Below are 25,520 nucleotides of genomic sequence, written 5' to 3'. Positions count from 1 at the left end.
TGTGGTCAGATTTGCCAAAAGGAAGGCGGGGGAGGGCCTTGTATGCATCGCGGAAGTTAGAGTAGCGGTGATCCAGTGTTTTTCCAGGGCGGGTGCTACAGTCAATGTGCTGATAGAATTTAGGTAGCCTTGTTCTCAAATTTGCTTTGTTAAAATCCCCAGCTACAATAAATGCAGCCTCGGGATATATAGGTTTCCAGTTTGCATAAAGTCCAGTGAAGTTCCTTGCGGGCTATCGTGGTATCGGCTTGAGCGGGGATATACATGGCTGTGACAATAACCGAGGAGAATTCCCTTGGGAGATAATACAGTCAGCATTTGATTGTGAGGAATTCTAGGTCAGGTGAACAAAAGGACTTGACTTCCTGTATGTTTTTACAATTACACCATGAGTCGTTAATCATCTAACATACTCCCCCGGGCTTCTTCTTCCCAGAGAGATGTTTATTCCTGTCGGCACGACGCACAAAGAATCCAAGTGGCTGTATCGACTCCGACAGCATATCCAGAGAGAGTCACATTTCCGTGAAACAGAGTATGTTACAATCCCTGATGTCTCTCTGGAAAGCAACCCTTGCCCTTATTTCGTCTATCTTGTTATCTAGAGACTGGACATTAGCGAGTAATATACTCGGAAGTGGTGGGTGGTGTGCGCACCTCCGAAGTCTGACCAGAAGATCGCTCCATCTACCTGTAAACGTTTTTAAGTCGTTCGTGGTGAGATCTTTCATAAAAAAATACAAGCAAACTGACACTGTGTACGTGTCGGCAGTTTGACATCTTAGAAAAAAGTTGTCCCCATTGACAGTCCATGTTTATTCATGACGGTATCTAATGGCGTTAGGTGACTTGGTGAGAGGTATCAGTAGCTTCAGTGGCTGAATTCTGGCCTGAATCACTCCCCATAGGTGTGTGTGCGTTGAGAGCACTTGTTGAGAGAGTGCTGCAGCAGAGGCAGCTGAGTCATGGAGACAGAGCAGCACACAAGCATGTCTTGACAACTTTTTACAAGTTGTAGGTAGGCTATTTAGATTGGTCATTATGGAGACACCCTTTTTCCACAAAACATATTAACACACTAGAACTGATATAATGGTAACAAAGCATTGGAAAACGACTTCAGGTGCAATAGGGCTCTTTAGATAAATTCGCTCAGAGGTGGTTTAAAGTAAACTGCATTCTAATGTTGTCTTTTCTTATCGATAATATTAAGCGAAGGATTTTACTCATGCTCAGTTCTAGGGTCTGGAGCGATGAGTGAGTGGAAGTTATGGAACTCCCTCACGTGCATGTTTTATGAGGAAAAAGTCCACAATGAAAAGTACATTAAAAATGTGGAGAATGATAGGCTACATTGCATCTGTTGGCCATCAAGTAGGCTTTTAATTTCTTAGCCATTACAGGCTACTGTAGCCTACCATTTGATACAATAAATATAATGAAATGATGAGATCACTGGAGTCATTGCAAATCAATTTGTGCAACTTGTGTAGCCTACTTGGAGCTGGCAAATGGATTTAATAAATAGCCTATAACTCAGTTTGTTGTTGTAGCCTTGTGTTATTATGCAATTATTAATGGCCATTTTTAGTTAATTAAATTGGGAGTTATCAATTGTGATCATGGTCACAGCTCTATCGTAAATGTATCATTCTCCACATTTAATGTCAGTTTCATCGTGGACTTCGGCATGTTGGCCTATCAGGGCCAATAGGCTACCTACATCTAGCTCAGCAAACCTTGGCAAAGTTGAATTGCAATTATAAACCCAGATTTTTGTCAGTAGCCTATGCCTATTGAAATAACAAGTCAATCTCGCAAATAATCAATTTATAACTGTTTGTAGTTTAGCATCTGGCACATAATAACAGCACAATTGCCAGCAAACAGCCCACCATTTGTTTTTTGAAGTTCGTCCAAGTGTTTCTTGCCAATTTTCATCACTCAAACTCTCCTGTTAGATTTATCTATAGTTATGCATATGAGCAAACAGGATTTATTTAAGTAATAATGCATGAGGGGGTGTGGTATATGGCCAATATACCATGGCTAAGGGATGTTCTTATGCACGACGCAACACGGACTGCCTGGATACAGCCCTTAGCCGTGGTATATTGGCCATATACCACAAAACCCTGAGGTTCAATTATAAACTGGGTGGTTTGAGCCCTGGATGCTGATTGGTTGAAAGCCATGGTATATCAAACATATACCACGGGAATGACAAAAACGAACTTTTTACTGTTCTAATTACATTGGTAACCAGTTTATAATAGCAATAAGGCACCTCAGGTGTTTGTGGTATATGGCTAATATACCACGGTTAAGGGCTATGAACAGCCCTTAGCTGTGGTATATTGGCCTTATACCACACCTCCTCGGGCCTTATTGCTTAATCATAGCAGTCAAAACAAGTTAAATCGTCTTCCATTGATGGGAAATTATCTGGAGAGTTTAATAAGGGCAATTTGTCTTTTCTCTTGTGACAAATTCTTAAACTGGCGAGAATGAATATTTTGATGGAAAAAAATGTTAAAAATGACATCGATATTACTTCTTAATTCGCTCAATAACGCTATGGAAAATGGGATTAATTGTTAAATGTGGCAACTCATCTGTTACTGCGATATTTTTGGAGGGGAGTTTCCAGGCATTCTGGGTGGGTTTTCAGAAGACTTTTTTGTAAAATTGTAGCTAGACCTGGCAACCCTGTCTTCCAGTCAGTCGAGGGGGAAAAGAGGAAAGTGAAAATACCTGAATGGATATCTGGGATAAGTAGCCATACACTGTTTTTTTGGGGCGGGGGGTCGAAAGCGTGTTTTTCAGTGTGGATATATATAGTGAACATGTTTGGAAATAATTGACAATTGAAGTAAAAGGGGAATACAATATACATCGCTAGGGTGAGGTTTCATGGTTCCGAAACAAAAGTCGGGAAGAGACTATATTCGCACTCGGTTTCCACTCCAGACCGAAGCTGCAGGGAAGTTTAGAGAGGACCCCTGGCGTGATCGGGCCTATTGTTATTTTCACCCAGGCCACGTAGCTACGTGGTTCGAAGAGTTGAATCCTGAGTCCCAAACAATTTGGGAGAAATTAGCCAACTCTCATCCCGACATGGGAACGAGACGCTGAGAGGACACGTGGGGCTTCAAGCTCTGCGAGAAATTTCGCCGAAGGTTGGTGTAAAATTCAATGTGCATGATCCATTCATCCAGGGCTTCCCCCTTCGAAAATAAATGGGGGAAAAGATTCTCAGAAGGAAAACGGATCATCCATTTGTGCTCGATAGTGACCGGAGAGTCTCGCCCTATTGTTTGCTAACCTCATATAATGGAGGATACATTTCTGCTTACTTCGGATAAAATGGGCATTTGTAACTTTTATATATCGTAGTTGAATCTTCGATAAACGTGTTTTGTGTTTGCTAGGTTATTGCTCATTTAGTAACAGGTTATTGTTTCATTCAGGCTTTTGTGGATACACTTCATTTAAATCCCTGTTCCAAACCGACCGGTAATGAAATAAGGCATGCCTCTATTTGTTACGAATATAGTTAGCTACAGTGGATCTGATTCAGCTGGTGGCTAAATTACATGTTTGTAACCTTGTTGCACTTGCAACACTGTAACAACGTAGCAAGATATTAACAAGGACTGCAGATATGAATGTTACAAATGTATAATCTAGTCTACAGACTATAGTGAAACAGTATTTCCACAGTAGGTCAAATTATGGCGAATGTTAAGCTTTCACTTCGTAAACTACACAATTACTGAGTTTTGAATGTTTTAAGTTAAACGTTAAGTTAGGCCTATGAAATCAAAATGGTCCTAAGCTAATGAAGTTACAACGACCAACTTTGCCACAGCAATCTGCCTACAAGATGAATCATTATTTGGTTATTTAATGCCTGTTTTTCTCATGTAATTAGCTTTTGCTAGGGCTAATGTAGAGTTCCCAGTGCAAATGCTGTTGTCCCAGCTGCCTGTGGCTCTCAAAATAAACAGGCCCATTAGATTAGAGGTTTAGTTTTATTTTATTTTTTATTTAACTAGGCAAGTCAGTTAAAAACAAATTATTATTTACAATGATGGCCTACCAAAAGGCAAAAGGCCTCCTGCGGGGATGATGGCTGGGATTAAAAAATATAGGACAAAATGCACATCACGACCAGAGACAACACTACATGAAGAGAGACCTAAGATGACAACATAGCATGGCATCAACACATGACAACACAGTATGGCAGCAGCACAAAACAGGGCACAGACAACAGCACAAAGGGCACATCACGACAAAAGAGACAAGTGGTGACTGAGGCAAGACTTTGGACAGTGGTAACCTCAAATCCATGCTTGGATATGGTCACAGAAAAGTTTATTGGCAAGTGAATGGTAAACTGTCTTGCCCCTCTGGTAACAATGTTGTAACAAGCCTGCTTTGTCCAGTCCATAGACCGTATGTTGATTTGGCCACACCCCATCTTTTACATTGTACACACACCTGCTCCACATCATATGAGTACTGGGCACAAAGGTTGGGAGTGCAGTTGTCTCTTTTTCGCTGGGTTTTCTGTTGTCACTGCAGTTAGCAGTAGGTGGGTGGGGGTTGAAATGGTGTGTGTGTGGCCCCCTCATACTCACTCACTCTCTACCACTGTACTGGGCTGTGCATGTTTATTTTCACAGTTGCAGTCTTCTGGCTTCATATTACTCATACATGAAGTTACATACCGCGTTGCCACAATCAGTTGTTTGGACTTTTCCACTCCTTCAAACAGCTGGTGAAAGTTTGGGTTTCATGAAATGTAGAAAACTTAGATTTCTCCAATGGCGTTGAATGGTATTTCTGTGCGGGCATGTGGTTAGAGCTATATCACCTCTTCTGTTTATATTTACCAAGCTCCATTAAAGCATTAAGATTTGGAAGAGAGGAAGGAGTTGTTGTCATATTATATTAGGCTAGTAAATGTAGAGCCATGCGAAGAGAGAGATGTGTACTCAGAAAAGGCAAAGGCATCTGTGATGCTCACTGTGGGGCAACGAGACGTGCATGATAGTTTATGCACTGTCAGGCAAGCCCTGCCTTTGGCGTTGGCTTATCTGACTGGGACATTATCTCAAATCCCTGACAACAGGGCAGATGAATCTGATAGATGCCAGCATACTTGGCAGATGTTTGCATATTTCCCCTATCTACATTATATGGATTAGATTTGCCAGAAGATACTGGCCCTACCGTTACGCTTGTTTACAGTGAGCTACACTGGGGTTGGAAGGCAATCATGGTTACCATGATTGCCTTCAACAACAGTTTTCAGCTGTGCTAACATAAAATGTTTGTGTAAGTGAAGCTTTTCGAGGTTTAGTGCTTTTATATTTAATCTCAGCCCACCCAGTTCATATTCATTGGCATACATGGACACCTTTTTGTTTTTAAGCCTTGGATTTCTAATCCTCTGTTATTTGATCTGCGTTTAATAGCTGGCATTTCGATGGCCATAGCGAATTGATATGGTGACAGTGGGCACCCTATGTTTAACTCCTCGTGACGGTTCAAAACTCTCAGAAGTAGCCACTATTTACTATTTTACACCTGGGATTACTATACATTACTTTTACTCATTGAATAAGAGACTCACTGAAATTGAAAAAATCCATATATAAAATCCGGTCTTACTTTTTCAAAGGCCTTTTCAAAATCTGCTATAAATACCAGGCCTGGCTTCTTAGAAGTTTGATGTTGTTCCTTGTAGTTGTCATATATTATCTCCAATGTATCGTCCATGTAAAAAAAAACTCTGATCAGGAGAAGCATTACCTGGTAAAACCTTTTTCATTCTGAGTGCTATGCATTACGCTAGTGTTTTGCATCACAACATTGAAGAGGCCTCCATTTTTTAAAATGTTTTTTTTTTTCGGTGGGCTGGTTCTTTATATTTGACATCTGGGATCTTGTTTTAATAATTGTGAAATCAGACCTTCCTGCTGGTTAGGTCTTTATGATGTCATGATGTGGCTAAGTGAGGACGGCGTGAGTGCGGAATCACCACGATCGCGGAGTTCATTGACCGGATCACATGACATATAGGGTTGAAATAAGATAAAGGAAACTTTGTCTCTCCAGCAGACCAAACTTTGATGGATCAGGTGTTCATCATATCCCCAGTATCACAGACAGCCTGTGGGGGATTTGTTTTTGGGAGCTCAAGTCCAGAGCATGGGAATACAAACAAGCCAAGCAAGCCACAATTAGCATGTGGGTTCTCTCTGCTTTGCATTATTTATCAGACATGGTTTTGAAATGCAGGTGAAGCAGACTATACATTTTTGCCCCTGCTGGCTCCATATGCACCACACCCTCCCAGGGCTGCACAGCATGTGATGGGAGCTGAAGTTCAGCAAATGCTCTGGGGCCCTTAGGTTTCCATTGGAGGGTACGGAGGCTATGGGTTTTTATAGGATAAACAGTGGGCCACTTCCCAAGATGAGGCTCAAGTCAACTTGTGCATGCAAACAGATACACACAGTTGAGAATAGACTGGCAGTTTAATGGAGTTAGTTGTTAAACGTAATGCCCTGCATGCATGGCCATGACTGACTATTACCCCATATGTGACAAATCAAACTGTCCAATTAACATGGTAAGCCAATACAGTTTCTCGGGGTAGGAGAGGGTGGTGTAAGGTCCGTTTCCATGGAAACCGTCAGCCTCCAATTCCCTCCATCTGAACACCCTATTTTCATCATCACCAGCAACGGAGAGGCCCTGTTACCCAGGGGGCCAAGGGAGACCAAGAGGGAATGTGAGATAGGGAAAGAGAGGGCGAGGGCAAACAAGTTTGTGAAAACACAGTAATCCAATATGACTCCATTGTATCAGATCTGTAAGCTTTCCTGGACCTCGGCTCACTGCAGACTTATTGTCTGTAGAACTACTTGAGGGCCAACCTTGCCTGAGATCTAAAAGCTTGTATTCACCCCGAGAGCTAACATGTCTTCAGTTGCGCAGACGGTCAGGGTCAAATACCCACAAACACTTTCAAGCTATGCTTAAACCCTACACCCCAAACCCCAGTACCCTATTCTGCCACCTCTGGTCTCTTAACCCACCCACCCCTATGGGAGGGCAGCTCCCACTCAGCCCAGTCAAAGCTCCTCTCTGTCCTGGCACCCCAATGGTGGAACCAGCTTCCCTCTGAACTTGTGACACTGTCTTTTGTGTGTATTTTGTGTTCTTCGGTAATATTTTATGTACATGCTGCTATTTCCCTGTTTTGCCTCATTGTCAGGTCATCCCGGCAAAAGAGGTTTTTAACCTCAATTGGTCTTACCTGATTAAAGGTAATGAAAAAATCCCACAGAACCCGCCCCCACCTTCTCCCCACTAGCATTGATTGTGCTGATAGCTTCTTTGAGGGAAAATGTACTTACTATGACTGAGATATTTGGTTGTCCCACCTAGCTGTTGAAAGATGAATGCACTAACTGTAAGTTGCTCTGGATAAGAGCATCTGCTAAATGACAAGAAATGAAATGTAAAATGAAATTCGGTTGGATTTAAACACCAGATGGGAGTTTGTTTTTGTCACTAATTCCCTTCTCTCCTCTATTTCAGGCCCGGTCCACTTCAACCCCCCCATCCCATCCTACTCATCATCTTATCTTTTCACCCTCCCTGTCTAGTCTGTCTTCTCTTCTTCCTACCCTTGTTTTTCTAGTCCTTTGTTTCCCTGATTCCATCTGCCTGGTGGGCTCTTCTCCCTGTCCTCTGGCCTCCAAGATAAATTCTTTCAGGAGTAAGGTTGAGCTACTGAAGCTGCCTCTGGCCCTATCCACCAGGTCCCTCTCCGAGCTCAAGAGCCAGCTGGGCAGAGTCAGGGAACGAGGCACGGGGGGGGGGGGGGGGAAGAGGGGCCTGTCAACCCCGTCCACCGACCCGAGACATGGACAACGAGTCACAGTACTCGGGCTACTCCTACAAGTCGTCCCACTCCCGCAGTTCCCGCAAGCACAGGTACCAGAGGGTCAGTCAGACAACAACAACAACAAAAAGCACAAGCGTGCAAGTACACTTTAAACAGTCGTTCCACAAATGTTTTAGTGAAACACTAGGCTCAAACACATTTGTAATACGCACACACATCGATCCATTAGTCAATGGGCACATTGGTGAGCAACCACACACAAAACACATGTACCCCCCCCCCCAGGCCTCGGTTACGCAACAACAGAGGCTTAACGCGCTGACATAACTGTGTGGCTGTCCCGTTTCTTTTACCCAGGGATCGGCGGGACAGACATCGCTCCAAGAGCAGAGACGGCAGCAGCCGTGGGGACAAGTCTGTCACCATCCAGGCCCCTGGGGAGTCACTATTAGACGCAGAGTCGACCCGCGGCGATGACCGGGTTAGAATCACAACCTTCTCCTCTTCAACCCCTCTAGATCTCCATATTTATTTCTCTCATAATAGGGACGTTGGTTTTTCCTGACCATGCGGCTGAACCAGGATCAGGTTATGCAGTCAGAAAAACGTCAGGTCCCGTTATCTTCTCTACCCATCCAATTCACAACCTCTCTATCCTTTTATATCTCTATAAAGCTCCCCCCCCTCCAATCTCTCCTCCACGTTTACTCGATGTCCTGTCTCTGTCCCTGTCTGTAGGATGACAACTGGGGCGAGACCACCACCGTGGTCACAGGCACATCAGAACACAGCGTGTCCAACGAGGACCTGACGCGTGTCTCCAAGGAGCTGGAGGAATCGTCCCCCCTGGAATGCAAGCGCTTCCTGGGGCCCGTGCTGGGTGGCTGCCTAGGCCTGTTCGCTCTGGTCACCCCCCTGGCCTTCCTGGTCCTCCCCCAGCTGCTGTGGCGTGAGGCCCTGGAGCCCTGCGGCACGCCCTGCGAGGGTCTCTACGTCTCCCTGGCCTTCAAGCTCCTGGTGCTCCTCATCTCCTCCTGGGCGCTGTTCCTGCACCCGCCGCGCGCCACCCTGCCCCGCTTCTTCGTCTTCCGCTGCCTGCTCATGGTGCTGGTGTTCCTGTTCGTGGCGTCCTACTGGCTGTTCTACGGCGTGCGCGTGCTGGAGCCCCGGGAGAGGGACTACAGAGGCATCGTGGAGTATGCTGCGTCGCTGGTGGACGCGCTGCTCTTCATCCAGTACCTGGCCCTGGTGCTGCTGGAGGTCAGACACCTGCAGCCTGCCTTCTGCCTCAAGGTGGTGCGCGCCACAGACGGGGCTAGCCGCTTCTACAACGTGGGACACCTCAGGTCAGTGAGTGTGTGTACGTGTTTGTCTCTGTGCGTCTGTGTTGCGTGCATTGTGCTGTTCACGTATCCTCATTGCGATGTTGATAGTATTGAAGATGATTGTGTGTTCCAGTATCCAGAGGGCAGCAGTGTGGGTGCTGGATCAGTACTACAGGGACTTCCCAGTCTACAACCCTGCCCTGCTCAACCTGCCCAAGTCCATCCTCTCCAAGAAGATGTCTGGATTCAAAGTCTACTCACTGGACGGTAAACAGCATTCCACACCCCCCTCTCTCTACCTTACAGTATCTTTCCATTCATCTGTCCATCCGTCCATCAATCCAGTCATTCGTCCACCCACTCATCCATCTATCCTCCCTCCCTCCTATTAATCCATCCACTGACTGATGTATTGATCTACAGAGAACAGCACCAATAACTCCACCAGTCAGTCCCGGGCCATGATCGCTGCTGCTGCCCGCAGGAGAGACAACTCCCACAACGAGTACTACTACGAGGAGGCCGAGATGGACCGCAGGTGCCGCAAACGCAAGGCCAGGTAAGACCGACAACTTCACATGTCTGTAATATGCTTTTAAAGTGATTAGGGAAAGAAGAACCCTGTTAATGTCCCTGTTCTGTTTGTCTCCAGTGAGTCTTGTTGCTATGTACGTTGCTGGAGGATAACCAGTCCCTTTCATAGTGTATTTCAGGCACAGTTATGATGACTGATGCCACTGCCCATTGAGTTCTCCTGTATTATAGTGCCGTTGCTGATGGTAATAATAACACTGATCATAACGATTTATTGTGGCGTTGTCCAGGTTGGTAGTGGCGGTGGAAGAGGCCTTCACCCACATCAAGCGTCTCCATGATGATGACCCCGCAGCCTCGTCCCACAAACACCCCCGTGAGGTGATGGACCCCCGGGAGGCGGCTCAGGCCATCTTTGCCCCCATGGCGCGGGCCATGCAGAAGTACCTGAGGACCACGCGCCAGCAGCCCTACCACAGCATGGAGAGCATCCTCACACACCTGCAGTTCTGTATCACCCACAACATGACCCCCAAGGTGAGCAGAATTGATCATGTTCTCTTGGAGTCTCTATAATATATAACCTGAAAATAGAAGAGGTACATTGTGTGACTCTGGGTAAAATGTTAGAACGATACCAGTGTTGCGATTATTTTTTTCCATGACAAAAATGAAAACATGAAGCAGACCTAACGGTTTGGTCCTTTCAAAAACCTGCTATATGTAAAATATTGTCTTCTACAGCTTGGAAAATAAATACATGTGACTGGATGACGGCATAATTATATTTGTTTTCAACATTAGGACTTTCCTAAATAAGTCAAATCCGCTTTCCTTGCCACAATACTCACGTGCATCGCTATACTGGTATCCTCCCAGCCCTAATAAATAGCATGCATTTGATCAGATCTAGAATTCAAATTCTAACTTGTACTCAACTACTCATCCTCTCTGTACCCATTCACATGTCTTCCTCATTCAGGTTGATTTTGAAAGGCTGTATTTTATTTTCTTTCCAGGCATTCCTTGAGCGTTACGTGAGCCCAGGTCCTACCATGCAGTACCAGCGTGAGAATGGCAGGGGGCGCCAGTGGACTCTAGTGAGCGAGGAGCCGGTAACCTCTGCCCTGCGTCAGGGTCTGGTCTTCTCCCTGCGCCGCCTCGACTTCTCCCTTGTCGTCACTGTGCAGCCCCTCCCCTTCCTGCGTATCGGTGAGGAGTTTATCGACCCCAAGAGCCACAAGTTTGTGATGAGGCTGCAGTCGGAGACCTCTGTCTAAAGGGGGGTCAGTGGAGGCCCCTGATCCGACTGGGATATGCAGGGTGCTAGATCATCATGTACTCTCCTATTGAACCATTGTATTGGATGTTAACAGAATGGGATGAAGCTACGGTCTTCCAAAGACAGAAAATGGATGCCTTGACCATGTCTTATGACACTGGATAATTCCCTTTTTAAGGTGTTTCTTGTCTGTAGGCCAACTGTCTCCATCTGTTTGCGAAGGAACTACATTCCCGAGCTTGTTGTAACTGAGATTCTGTGTGTTGTAGTCTTATTCCGTGTATATGTGGCTCTCATTTAATTTTACACTGGGCTTTTTTTACACAAAAGTTATCATGATTTGGTAACATTGAATGAGTAAATCATTCCTGCCTTGGGACAGCATTCTTACAATGTTTCTCAGACTGACTTTTCTGAATAACCTTTTGTTCCATGAAGCTGTTTTGAATGGACTTGCCTTGTCTTTATCCTGTGTCCACTGTCCTCCACCCATCTCACTCTGACCAAGGACATGTGATTGTATCCTCACTGCAAGTTGTCTGCAGTCCATAGCAAATCACCAGATTGTGCCACATTTGTAAAACAAGCACAGTAACAGCCTTACCCATGTGTGAACTACGAAATGCTGGCCGGTGATCTCTGGCAAAGAACCACTTCTCTGACCACTAAACCTCTCGGTTCAAACCCAGATGTACTGTAACTGGCAGCCTAACGTTGCTACTTAGACAACAGTTTGGTGCAGTTCATCTTCTGAGCCACGATATGACTGCCAATCATTTCTATTCAAGCAGTTAGAACTCCAATACTGTACATTTCTGTGAGAACAACCAATGAAAGTTCACAACTGGTTTGACATAATTGATGATTGATTGTCGTTCCAGTTTTTTTATGCATGCTAGAATTTTGGGTTTAAATACATTTTATATGAGTTTGTTTTCTATATATATATTTTTTATTAAGTTATAATTCAAAAAAATGTTTTTACTTTTGGAAAAGCGGTGGTGCGTACAAAGATTTTAATGTTTCATTATTGATAATAGTAGCTTGTATGGTGTGCTCGATGTTTTTAGTCCTGTTCTCCCCGTCTCTGCTTTTCTCACATACACAAAGTTGTGATTGTATGAAGCCCTGTTAGGAAAAACAATACTGTAAGCCTACTGACGAGAAGATGATTAAAGACGTAATGGAATCTGAGTTTTAATTCAGAGAAAGATGGCGAATTGGAAAGTAATTCCGATTGAGTTTAAACTTCTCTTTCTTACCTACAACACTCTTTCTACTTGTTCCCTTCGGAGTTCTTTTATGGCCTTTTGTTTTCCACAGCACCCCCATTATTCAATATGACCCTCTAGTGACAACATGCTACCACCCTCACTGGGAAGTCATTTCTTTCTTGGCCATGTGTATGTGCAGTACTAGTCACAATTTTGGTCACACCTCAGTTTTTCTTTACTTGTACTATTTTCTACATTGTAGAATAATAGTGAAGACATCAAAACTATGAAATAACATATGGAATCATGTAGTAACCAAAAAAAAGTGTTAAACAAATCGAAATGTATTTTATATTTGAGATTCTTCAAAGTAGCCACCCTTTGCCTTGAGCGCTTTGCACACTTTTGCCATTCTCTCAACCAGCATGTACAACAGGGAATGTAAGTGTAAATGTCATTTTTATTAAACATTCTGGCTTGTAGAGACTGTCTTTTTTAGTGCGACTTTGGTCACACTGAAAATCCATAGAGTAACCATGGTAACAGTGGTTAATGAAGCATGAATGAAGAGAGTCGAACACCTGACGCACTGCATACTTGACGCACAGTCTGTCTACCTCCCTCCGCCATAAACAGCACTAGGAGCTGAATCTTTTTGCTTCAATACACTTCAATTTCACTTTTAAGTGGCACCAGTTTACTCTCATATTTCTAATAGGATTACGAAAAGGAATTATTTCATAACATTTTGAAGCTTGTAGTTCAACGTTGATATTGTGAGGACTGGTGAATCGAGGGATGAAGTTACCTGTCTGGGACCAGAGCCAGTGGGAGGCATCCTGGTTGGTGTTATGGGGATTTGGTAAGATTTGGGAATGGGTTTTCAACAACAACAAATATATGTATATAGCTTTTATGTCTGAGTGTGTATTTTTGTTGCATACCATGACACTATTAGGAAAGGGAGTGGTGGTGACAAGTGCTGAACAACACTCACCACCATAGAAATGTGGTAGAGTAACATTCTTCTTTGGGAAATGAAAAAAACACAGGCTATTTCCCTGTATCTTTTGTTTTGATTGACTAGTAAATTAGTATGTTTTTGTAACATGTCTAGGCCCATACCTGTGTTAAAAGTAGGCTTCGTTTGTGGTGAGTAAGTGCACTTTTTTTCAGTGTGTTTGTGTATTAATGGCCTAAGCATGACTGCCAAACATGAGCAGGAAAAGCAAGTTAAACAGCTTTGTGGCACATACTCTACCTCTGAGTCCATGTGTGTATCTGTCTGTGTCCCACTCTCCCCTGTCTGTAAAATAGGTGGAATCATTAATCAGTGAAGGAATCATTAACTACAGACTGTCTATCCCCCCCAGACATTTCAAAGGGAAATGTTTGCTCTTGTTTATTATGATGATTATGCATTACTCTTTCTCACACCCCTTATCTCACCCCGTTTCTCTCTCTAACGCACACAAACTACTCTCTCTCTCTCTCTCTCTCTCATAAAGCAGTGTTTGTGAGGGGTGGGTTTGTGGAGCCTCCTCCATCCTTTGCCCTGAGGTCCTTGACGGAGGATGAGACGCGGCTGCCCTGTCAGTTCCAGATTCAGGAGGACGAGCAGGTAGTGCAGGTCAGCTGGATCAAGGAGCTACCTGATGGCACCAAGGAGAATATCATCACCGCCCACCGCACAGAGGGACACACAGGTTGGTAACACCATGACCTTACCAACTCGCACATCACGTAATCACTCAATCACTATCCTAATGTTGTTTTCTTGCGTTTGTCTACAATGACTGTGACGTTTACCAGAAACAAATCTGTCTCTGTCTCTCTCTGCTGTTTGTCTCGGGTCTTGTTTTTCTATCAGAGTTTGGGCGGTACTCTGGGAGAGTGAGGTTTGAGAGCAGTCGCTCCATGGTGAACTCTGCTCTGCTCATCCTGACCACGGAGGAGTCTGATGAGGGGAAATACATCTGTCACATCAGCACATTCCCCTATGGGAACTTTGAAAGGAAGCTGTCACTCACTGTGTGGAGTAAGACACATTTCTTTAACCATCCTCCCTTTCATCCAAGATGTAAACCAAGTTACTATTTTCATTGTTATCATCATCATAGTAATTTCCACTGAAAGAACGCTCTGTTCTGACTGAACAAAGCCTTACTTAAAAACTCTATTTAACTGTATAAAATGCAATCTAATATACCTCAGCTTGACCGTGCCCCTCTCCCTCGCTTCCCCCCAGCCTTCCCCATCTCCTCTCTGGACCCGGTGGTTCTGGAGGAGGGCCAGTCCTTCCACGTGGTTGCCACCTGCCGCTCCGTGGCCCGCCCTCCACCCCGCCTGACCTGGGACACGGACCTTCCTGGCCAGGCCCAGAACCGCAGCTCCGAGGGCGGGGCCGTGTCCACCCACTTCTCCCTGCACCCCCTGAGGAGCATGAATGGCATGCAGTTGGACTGCCTGGTCTGGCACCCTGCTCTGGAACAACCCCGCAGGATCAGCAACCGCCTGGTGGTGCAATGTGAGTTTACCCTCAGCTGTCACCATGGGAAGGTGGTAACTAGATGGCCACGCTAGGATGGATTAAAGTGACATTGTTTGTGTTGATAGTTCCCCCAGATGCATCTGTCACCGGCTTTGATGGCAACTGGTACATGGGACTGAAGGGAGCTGAACTCCGTTGTGAGTCTGGAGGAAACCCCAAACCAAACAACTTCACCTGGACCAGGTATTACCTGTCTGTCTGACTGACTGTCTTTGTTTCTGTCTATGTATTATTTGCCTAATGTAACACAATCTGCATGATAAAATATACTATACAAATACTGGCGTGAAAAATATACACACACACACACATACAAAGAAGAGTATGTCAATTAGGAGGGTGCCTTTCTCTCTTTGTTCCATTCCAGAATAAATAAAAGACACCGTGTCCAGTTACAGAATAAGAAAACCGATTGGGAGAGAGACATTTTCACATGAGTGAGGGAGCCAGGGAGGGAGGGGGAAGAGTTGGAGTCGCATCTTAAGCACTTTATCAAATATCACTCTAATACGCAGTAAAACACAGGGTCTGCACATAATTAAAGATTATCCTGCGAGCATTACAATAATGACAGAACACACAATTAAATACTCACTATTGCAGTATGATAAAAATCCATGAATCTGTTTCTGCAGTAGTTAGATATAATTGAAGGAGATACACTTTTCCAAAATTGCTCTAAATGTATATAAAGTATCACATTTGGTATGTTGCTAAAAAAATTATGCATTTGAATGAAAAGAAACTGGATCCTGACCACTTGGTGATAGGGTTTCCCTATCAGTAGTATTATTCTCAAACATATATCCAATGTCAGATGTAATCTCTGCCGTTGATTCCATTATGAAGGATTGGTTAGAAGGTTGGGCTGAGTGAGAACAGAAATGTGAGAAGCTCCCCTAGTTTCACTGGGCACAGTGAAACTAGGGCAACATGAGCCCTCTCAGTGGACCTTGTTCCTGGTGGGGTCAGATACTTGCTCTCTATTATAGTCCCTGGGACATCTGAGCTTATTCCGGGGCATCCTACTTCATAGTAGGCTCAAATCCCAAGCCAAGCGGCATTACCTATTCAGATCAATAGGAGCAGCAATTAAACTGATTTTACAAGTGAATGAAAATGGTTGGTTTCCCTTTGTGTTCAACATGATACAACAAAAATGCATTTAGCTAAAACCAGTGTTGTGTTCGAGACCACCTAAAGCGAGACCGAGTCAAGACCAAGACCGGAGCAAATCGTGTCCGAGTCAAGACCGACACTGGGAGGGGGACAAGGGGTCGGCCGAGACCGAGTCAAGACCGAGACCAGGAAAATGCGAGTCCAATTCAAGATCATAATTTGTCAAATCACCACCATAATAAGAGTTAAAATATCTAGTATTTCTGCTTTCATATTTCAGAACAACATATAGATTCTTTAGACATTCAGAAAAGTGAAAAAATGCATGCCGAGGGAAAATATAGCCAAACTACAAATTATTACTAACCCAAACACAGTGGGGAACAATTGGCCTTCTACGCCTTCAGAGAAGGGCTAAGGATTTATAAGAAAAAATTATAATAATATAATTATATTATTATTTTCAATAATGTTCTGATTTAATCTCTTCAGTTTGTGTTGGAAAGGGTTAACACTGAAGAGAAAAAAAGATCCAATCAGGATTTTTCTTTGCTGGTCTCTTGGGAGATAAATCTAGCTAGCTAAATCAGCCATTGACTAGGCCATCAGAATATACAGTAGATAAAGGAATCTGCCATTCAACTGTATTAGGGCAACATTTTGTGGAGTGATAGTGGAACCAACCAATCATATTTTGACTTAATGGGAGGGACCGTTTTTACAAAAACTTCTGCCTTTTTTAACTAGTTTGTAGGGCTGCAGCAGGTGTTATCAAAGAGGATGTTGTTGCTAATTTGTTAGCTTCTCCCTTTTCAAGAATAACTTTAAACAAGAAGTTAAGTTTCAAATTATCATCATCTGATGAGTGGAACTGGGTTTATTGCAGCACACTTTCTGTTGTTAATCATCTCTTTGAAAATAGCTTGTGTGTGAAACATTGTTACATTTAAAGTTGAACTGACAGCATTTCAGCATCATGAAATTGTATTAAAATATGTAATTTACACTCCCAGGAAGAATATCACACTTTTAAAACATTTTCTGACACTTAGATATGGTCATTTTCACGTTTTCATACATTCTTAGAATGTTTGGGAATTATGTATGCTAAGGCATTTGTGAAAATTCTATAGCAATATAGAGAGTGAAAGCGGCTGTATGTTTGGACAACTAATAGACACTGCAGTAAATAAAACCGAATAAAAACACCTGTCTTGTCCAGGACTGGAGTCTACACAGACCAGTGCTCTATAGCCAATCAGAGTTACAGTAGGCCTTTATGTAAACAAGCCATTTGTCACACGGGTCTGCCATAATTCACTTTGAACTCGACTGTGTGTTTGCAGGCAGTCGCAACAGCGAGACTTTTGATAATTAGGATGCATTCACCAAAAGCCACCTGAAAGGATTTCTGCAAAAATGTAAACACCACGGGAGTCCTCTTACATTTGGGAACTTTATAGTCCTATTGATCAAACAACCATGAAATGGTAGGCTCTCTCTCTGTTATGCACATCAACAAGATCAACAACTAATGCTAACAAGAGCAAGATGAGCTAAAACTAATGAATGAACATTAAAAACCCTGTCAAACTTTTTCAGCTAGTTGACCGTCAAAATTGCACTGATAAACGATGGGGAATTGTAGTCTCCTCGTCCTTCTGCAGCTTGCCTGCCAATGCATGCTTGTCCCAACCAAGCACCCAAGCTAACTGGGTAAGGTTGGCTAGCTTGCTACTTCCAGACACAAATGAGAGAACAACTGACCATTTTACTCGCCATAGAAGAGCTGGTTAGGCTGTTTACATGTTATCTAGAGCATTCTTGACTAACTATTACTTGTTGTGCCTACATTTACTGACACCGGTCAAATTCAGCAGGTGCTGCACGTTCGTAAATTCATCAGTTGTTCTGTGCCCTGGCACACTCAGACGAGTGCTCTGACATCGGAGTAGATATCCAGAGTAAATTTGTGAACGAAAGAGATAAACTAACTGTATAATAGTCATTCAAGTTCTTGCTAGCTAACCAAATGACACCTGCATCTCTAGCTGTGTATTGCCACTGAAAAACAATGAGGGGGAAAAGTCACTTACCCACTCCTCCAGGGCATGACATCCTCCTAGCAGCTAGCTAGCTATATAGCTAACATTAGGCTCAGTGTTTTTAGCTTGATACATAAATAGATACACTAGCCTATTAGCCACGTTATGACTGACTTGTGATCATTGCTCTTGCTAGTTTGATAGTCTTGACATTCCCATCCTTAGTTACATTTCTCAGTTTTTGTCCAGAATATTGAGTCATTGAAACTGAAATGGTGCATCCCGAATGGTGGCAGCAAACAATGTACCAAGCCAGCCGTGATTTACAACCTGATAGCAATATTTTTTTAGATAACAAAGAAATGTATTGGTGCATTATATTAATCATGCATTGAACTGCATCCATCTTCTGCCAACAATGCCTTAGTGTACATCATGGAACGTTGAGTCAAATAAAACCTATTTTTAAAATCTCTTATGAAGTTGGTTTTGTAGCAGAAACTGGGAATGTTATATGTTTTACTGATATTATGATTGTCTGTTTGTTTCATATCTGCAAAGTAGTTAAAACGCTGTCAGTTCCACTGTAAACTTCCACTGTCACCGGTTACTTTGTGTGCTAAAGGTGGATTTCTTTGCAATGGGAAGTAGTAGTTGTACATTTCGATTGGGAAATGCTTAATGGTTGTGATTTTGTATTCTGATTGGGACCTACTGGCTTATTATGTCTGAGTTTATGGACTGCTTATCCTAAACATCATGCTGTGTGTGACTGTTGTCTTTCTATCGGTCCTATGCAGTGTTGTAGTGGTGACTGAAGAAGGTGGTATAGTCTAATTCTGTAAAAAAAAGTTCCCATCGAAGTAAAGACAACATAGGATGTTTCACACAGGGTTTCTTAATGAGTTTTCCTATAGATTTTTCAGATTTACACTCTCAAAATTACACTTTTTTTATAGAAAAAGGACAAAAATGTGATGGTCTAAGTCTACAACAATGCTTAAACCACATCAGTCTGAATGGGTGGGCCGGGCTCCCCAGTGGGTGGGCCTGTGTCTAGCTAGGCCCATCCATGTATACACCCCTCATGCAAACAGTTTACGATGACAATTGCGCATCACAAATAGCCTACTAACCAACACTTTGGACTAAACTTTTTCAATTCCTGGTTTGCATACCCATTCTTGCCTTAGTTGGCATTTACTGGTCAATATCAGAAGTTGAAACGTCTTTCCTACGCTACCGATGTCATTCTTCTGTGAGCTGCTCCATGCCAAAACCAGCTGAGCGCTGTACTCTCTTGCTGCCTGCAGATGATATTCCTGCAGATGATATTGGTATTACGGTTGCTGTCCTTTCAGAATCACAAACCTGTCACACGCTGAAGACCTATAGGTTCACCACTGTACTAACCTGTCACATACTGAAGACCTATAGGTTCACCACTGTACTAACCTGTCACACTGAAGACCTATAGGTTCACCACTGTACTAACCTGTCACATACTGAAGGCCTATAGGTTCACCACTGTACTAACCTGTCACACTGAAGACCTATAGGTTCACCACTGTACTAACCTGTCACACTGAAGACCTATAGGTTCACCACTGTATTGACCTGTCACACACTGAAGACCTATAGGTTCACCACTGTACTAACCTGTCACATACTGAAGACCTATAGGTTCACCACTGTACTAACCTGTCACATACTGAAGGCCTATAGGTTCACCACTGTACTAACCTGTCACACTGAAGACCTATAGGTTCACCACTGTACTAACCTGTCACACTGAAGACCTATAGGTTCACCACTGTACTAACCTGTCACACACTGAAGACCTATAGGTTCACCACTGTACTAACCTGTCACATACTGAAGGCCTATAGGTTCACCACTGTACTAACCTGTCACACTGAAGACCTATAGGTTCACCACTGTACTAACCTGTCACACTGAAGACCTATAGGTTCACCACTGTACTAACCTGTCACACTGAAGACCTATAGGTTCACCACTGTACTAACCTGTCACACACTGAAGACCTATAGGTTCACCACTGCGCAAACATGTCTATAATAGATATAAAGACTGTTAAGATATAAATGTTTCAAGAAAGGAGTGTATATATTTGGCCTGGCGAAGCGGTTTTATGCGCTGACTGAATTGAAGCTGATAATTCTGAGTTTTTTACTCCGTTGGTCTCCGGAAGAAATTACGAGTCCTCACTGTCCGAGACCTAGTCAAGACCGAGTACAAATGTATCCGACACAGAGACACTCAATTTGTGGTGTGTGGACCGAGACACTCAATATGTGGTGTGTGGACCGAGACACTCAATATGTGGTGTGTGGACCGAGACACTCAATATGTGGTGTGTGGACCGAGACACTCAATCTGTGGTGTGTGGACCGAGACACTCAATATGTGGTGTGTGGACCGAGACACTCAATCTGTGGTGTGTGGACCGAGACACTCAATCTGTGGTGTGTGGACCGAGACACTCAATCTGTGGTGTGTGGACCGAGACACTCAATCTGTGGTGTGTGGACCGAGACACTCAATATGTGGTGTGTGGACCGAGACACTCAATATGTGGTGTGTGGACCGAGACACTCAATATGTGGTGTGTGGACCGAGACACTCAATATGTGGTCTCGAGTACTACAACACTTGCTAAAACACCTAACCAACGCACGCTGACCTATTGATTTGATTTAATTACAGGCTACTACTGTGGCTTAGCTGACATTATTGTCAGAGCTTTAAATTATGGTAGTGACTAGTTGAACAAAAGGCTTTTAATGTTGTTTTTTCATGATTTGTATTAAAACTGTTGAATTGAGCAACCCTGCCCTTACAAAAAATTGGAGTTTTGAAACTGCAGTTGAATATTGTGTTTTGTAGACAGTAATTGCAGAATAGCTGCAGTTGAACTGCAATTTTTTTCTTCTTAAGGGTACCCACTGTGTCTGCCTTCATAGGCATAGCCATTGTTTCATGCAGTGAGTCTGCTATTCTATGAGTCATGAGTATGTTTTTTGTTATTTTTTTATTTAACTAGGCACGTCAGTTAAGAACAAATTCTTATTTACAATGACGGCCTAGGAACAGTGGGTTAACTGCCTTGTTCAGGGGCAGAACGACAGATTTTACCTTGTCAGCTCAGGGATTTGATCTAGCAACCTTTCGGTTACTAGCCCAATGATCTAACCACTATGCTACGTTGAGTAGGTTACATGAGTACATTGTTGGGAGGATTAGTATTAATGTGGGCATTCCTGTTTTCGGCTATTCTTTAATCCCCTGTATGTGTGTATATTTGTCTCCATCTGCAGAGATGGTAAGGCTCTGCCAGATGGCCTGACTGTGGATGGAGCAAGGCTTCTGTTTGGCCGAGCCCTGAGACAGAATGACACTGGAGTTTATGAATGTGTGGTGAACAACGGCGTTGGGACAAGGAAAGTAGAATGTAACATCACAGTTACAGGTAAGGGGAAATAGGCAAAGTTATTCCTGTATTTTGGGGAGATCTGAACAGAAAAACATGACACTGGTCTCACTACACCTGATTAGTAATATTTGTAACATTGCTGCCCCCTTGTGATAATAATCTGAAATACAGATCTCACTAAAGTTGCAAAAAACCTGCATCCTATATACATGGCACTACAATCGCTACCTTTGGTTGTTTGTGTTTACAATTTTGTGTGCATTCCCTCTTTCCTTCCCACTCCCTCACTCAGAGACATCTCGGCGTGTGCAGGAAGTGATCTTTGACACTCTAGTGATGATCATTATAGGTGTGGTTGCTGGGGTGTTGGTCATCGTCATGATCATCGTCATCATTTTAGTCAACCGATACCACAGAAGCAAAAACAGCAAATTAGAGATGGAGCTTAGCAAAAGCATGTGAGTTGATTTCCATAATACTTTGAACCCCCCCCCCTTCCCTATCCTTAAATACTCAAATCTCCCCCAGTTTCTGAAATGCTCTCTTTCACAGGTTAGAAATCAACACTCTCTCCAGACAGGCCTCCTCCAGGAGACTCAACTCTGTCAGCACAGACCCCAGAGGACAGGTGCAGAGTACTTTAAATTCAAACGCTTGTTTGCTCTTATTTTAAGGTATTAGTTATCGTCTACTTGTGAATGAGTGTCTGCCAGCATTAATTATTGTCTTTCTCTACTTGTCACCCCACCCACAGAACGAAGACTGTATACTACTCAGACTAGACAGTAGAATGAAAAAAAGCCTAATGTCCCTTGAGGTGAGAGTTCATAAAAGCTTCAACAATATTATACATTTACAACATTATGTACAGTATCATACTGATTTATTCATTGATGTTTAATCTGTGGATTATTGTGATCCCTCTCGTTAGAACCATCCTATCTACAAAGGCAGTCAATCAACCCTCGGTGGGAGGTGGGGGACGGTTCGAGAGGATGATTTGGACTACCTAGGCCGCCCCGTCCTGTACCAATCTAGCTGGCGCGAGTGCAGAGAGAGTATGAGGGAGGCTGAGATGGAGGGAGAAAGGGAAGAGCGCAGACGAAGGGTGGAGTCGTACCTAAAGAGCAGCAATATGTCCCTGGTGTGTATTTGTGTCCGAGAGAGGAAGAGGATACGTGAAAGTTTGAAAATGTACACTAAGTTTACTCTGTAATAACTGAAAGGCCTATCTGTTTCTCTCAATGCCACACAATATGTGGCTCTCTATTTCTCAGGACTCTGGCCTTCATTCCTCCCTTGTCCCCATGAAGCCCCAGGATCAGGATGGCAATGTGGGGCCCACAGACATCCCCCCAATGCTCAGCGACCTGGGTGGCCAGAGGGAAGGCATGACTGAAGGGGAAGACTGGAGCGACAGACAGGACGTGCTGGAGGTTGACGAGGCTGACTGTGACACCAGTTCATACCAGATCACAGAGGCACTCTCCAACCACTTCCACTACAGCAACGGGTTCCTGCGGCCCAAACCACACTCCAACGCCATCCTCCTACACCCCAGAGGACAGAACATCTAGACAGGGGTGAAAGGAGTTGGTTGAAAAGGGAACTGCCCTCTACTCAACCCTAACCCAATGGTCATGGAGGCCTGTTATATTGCAGCATCACTTTGTCAACTGTAAACCTAGTCTTGTCTAAGCACTTATCAGTTGTGCTTGTGCTGTCATTTTAGCTAACCTTATAGTTCTGATATACTAAATATACCCTACCCTTGTGCGTTAATGTTATTTTCATGTTTCTTTCTATTTTAAAAAATCTAAATGGCTCAAAGTTTGAGAGAATTCTCATGTTTATTCATAAAAATGTTTGCACTGGTAAAAGCATGTCCACTGTCGTTTTTCTCTCCAGATGTGTTAGTCTCCGGCATAGTTTTAAAAATACGATGGAGATCCGGCTCTTGATAACATTGTTCTTTTTAAAAGGTTACAAGCAGGAGGCTGTGATCCCTCCCTACAGTATGTTAGCACCACTAGTGTAACACTTGTGGTAGGTTTTCACTGCTCTCACTTTACAAAATAGAAAGACAAAAGTAACGTTCTGCTGCTTTCTGCAAGTGTCTTCACTGTCTTCTCATAAACTCTGTTCTCAGTCATTAGAAAATGTTGGTCAATAGCTAGGTTTCCATCCAATTGGCGACAGATTTTCATGTGAATATTCTAGAATCCGTGTAAAATATTTGTATTTCAAACCAGTGTTTACACCAAACTGACTTGTTTTCATGTACCGAATAAAAATCTAAAGTTCAATGTGTTTCCATCACATTTTCAACTACCGATAGTTTGGTCACAAAAACAGTTGCGTTATATAGCAAATATGCCTACTCTGGTCTTGGCATGTGCGCTCTAGCCAACAGCTCACAGATACAGTGCGGGTAGGGTAGTCTACATGATGAGATTATGGATATTTTTATTTGTCAAACACGGCAGTCAAGCGTTGATCATCATGTCACCAGAATAAGACCCTCGATATTTATTGGAAAGGAGCATCAAGATCACCGTGCACTTTCACCACCTTCCCACTGGGCATAGACAATTTCAACGTCTAGTTTATATTTACATTTGGTTGATGTCAACTACTGTGAAACGTCACCATGTCATTAGATTTAGGTTAAAAGTTGGATGAAAATGACAATTTCCTTACAGTTATGACTTTTGGCAAATCCAATCAGTTTTCCATGTTGATTCAACGTCATCAGATTACATTTTTGTTGTTGAAATAACATGGAAACAATGATCCAACCAGTTTTTGCCTATTGGGCTGTGAAGTTTATAACTTAATCTGCAGCCTAATAAACTGCATGGTTTCCCAAGTCGTATGGGAGGACCACACACAATATAAGTGTGACTCCAAGTTGACTTTGATATGGTTAGTATATTAATATTTGCGCATAAAGGTGTTTCCACTGTCATTTCTCACATAATACATTTTACAGACACAAAAAGGTAGAACAAAGGATCTGTCAGAATTTATGAAATTGCACTGAAACATCACAGCCGTGATTTTGTTTTAATGTGGTATGACTTTATCGCATAAAACCTGGATGGAAACGTGGTTAATGAGGTTGTTGTTTCATAATGTGTGGGGTGGGCCCCAGCTGGTTTCTCTAGAATGTTCTTAATTGTCTCGTCATGGTGATAACCATCAGTAGACTGTTTGCTTCGCTCTGAGACCCCTGTGTACTCGCTGGTGTGTGCGGAGATTACTCTGCTGAGCAAAACACCTCCCACACGTCACACAGTTGTACGGTTTCTCTCCTGTATGAATCCGTTGATGCATCTCCAAGTGGCTGACCCAGTCAAAGCTCTTTCCGCAGTAGGTACAAACAAACCGCTTCTCTCCTGCTGGGGTTCCCTGTGGGGCTACTTTTGGGGAGTTGAAACCATTTGGAGCAAACGAGAACACATTGTTTAGCCAAATGTTGGAATATGCTGCACCCTCATTGGTTCGCGTTTGTTTGTCTGACGGCACTCTGGTAGTAGTTCCATCCTCCCTTCTCTCTGGGTGCATAGTTTGCTCTCTGTGCTGACCTGGTTGTGCCTGAACCAAATCTGTAGAGGTCCTTCTTCGGTCATTCCAAACAGACTGTGCTCGCATCTCTTCTTTCATTAGTCTGTTTATGTACCCCATCTCTGATGATGGATCGCTATCCAGACCCTGCACTGCACTTTGAATAAGCTGTATGTCTGTATTGAGATCCTGTGTATATTGTTCTGTACCATATGAGCAATCTTGCCCCTCAGGGTCACAGTTGATCTCTGATACAGACGCCCACAGCTGACTCTCTCGGTCATCCATGGCAAACTCAGTTTCCTGATGATCTGATCTCTCTGTGCCATGTTCACTTCCCGATGTATGTAGTGAAATAACGTCATACTCCTCCTCTTGCTCGGTCTTCACCACTAATTCTAGTCCACTACCCTTCTCCTCTCGGTGGCCAGACCTGTACTGTTCATTAAGCCCCTCTACTGATTCTTTAGGTGGCTGTGGTCTATTTTGATCCAGTTGG

The 25,520-nt window shown here is 43.4% G+C and overlaps 2 protein-coding genes and 1 non-coding gene across 5 annotated transcripts in view; 2 read left to right on the top strand and 1 right to left on the bottom strand.

Moving 5' to 3' along the window:
• The first annotated feature begins 2,707 nt into the window (after nucleotides 1-2,707).
• Nucleotides 2,708-12,767, top strand: LOC106600389 (vang-like protein 2). The gene is made up of 8 exons (XM_045714777.2): nucleotides 2,708-3,179; nucleotides 7,621-8,019; nucleotides 8,288-8,411; nucleotides 8,669-9,276; nucleotides 9,389-9,522; nucleotides 9,679-9,814; nucleotides 10,080-10,326; nucleotides 10,809-12,767. Exons 2-8 carry the CDS (start codon nucleotides 7,949-7,951, stop codon nucleotides 11,067-11,069), a joined length of 1,581 nt encoding a protein of 526 aa, XP_045570733.1. The 5' UTR covers nucleotides 2,708-3,179; nucleotides 7,621-7,948; the 3' UTR covers nucleotides 11,070-12,767.
• A 107-nt stretch (nucleotides 12,768-12,874) lies between these two features.
• Nucleotides 12,875-23,760, top strand: LOC106600388 (nectin-4). Of its 3 annotated transcripts, none has more exons than XM_045714776.2 (11): nucleotides 12,875-13,147; nucleotides 13,797-13,991; nucleotides 14,156-14,323; nucleotides 14,534-14,812; nucleotides 14,902-15,019; nucleotides 21,339-21,490; nucleotides 21,747-21,912; nucleotides 22,007-22,082; nucleotides 22,209-22,271; nucleotides 22,386-22,598; nucleotides 22,681-23,760. In XM_045714776.2, the coding sequence occupies exons 1-11, from the start codon at nucleotides 13,084-13,086 to the stop codon at nucleotides 23,029-23,031; spliced, it is 1,845 nt and encodes a 614-aa protein (XP_045570732.2). In that variant the 5' UTR covers nucleotides 12,875-13,083; the 3' UTR covers nucleotides 23,032-23,760. The 3 variants fall into 3 exon arrangements, with proteins under 3 accessions (XP_045570732.2, XP_014047170.3, XP_014047169.3); XM_014191695.3 differs by having other exon boundaries at nucleotides 13,794-13,991; nucleotides 22,732-23,760; XM_014191694.3 differs by having other exon boundaries at nucleotides 13,794-13,991.
• A 744-nt stretch (nucleotides 23,761-24,504) lies between these two features.
• The window catches only part of LOC123723729 (uncharacterized), a 2,773-nt gene continuing 1,757 nt past the window's right edge, over nucleotides 24,505-25,520 (bottom strand). The window contains exon 2 of the transcript XR_014391887.1: nucleotides 24,505-25,520. This exon is cut by the window's right edge and continues 85 nt beyond it. This is a non-coding gene — a transcript (uncharacterized LOC123723729).

Source organism: Salmo salar, chromosome 03 (assembly GCF_965601325.2).
Source record: "Salmo salar chromosome 03, fSalSal1, whole genome shotgun sequence".
In the NCBI taxonomy this organism is placed as follows: Eukaryota; Metazoa; Chordata; class Actinopteri; order Salmoniformes; family Salmonidae; genus Salmo; species Salmo salar.
The sequence above is the reverse complement of the archived record's forward strand: the minus strand, read 5'-3'. Positions and strand labels throughout refer to the sequence as shown.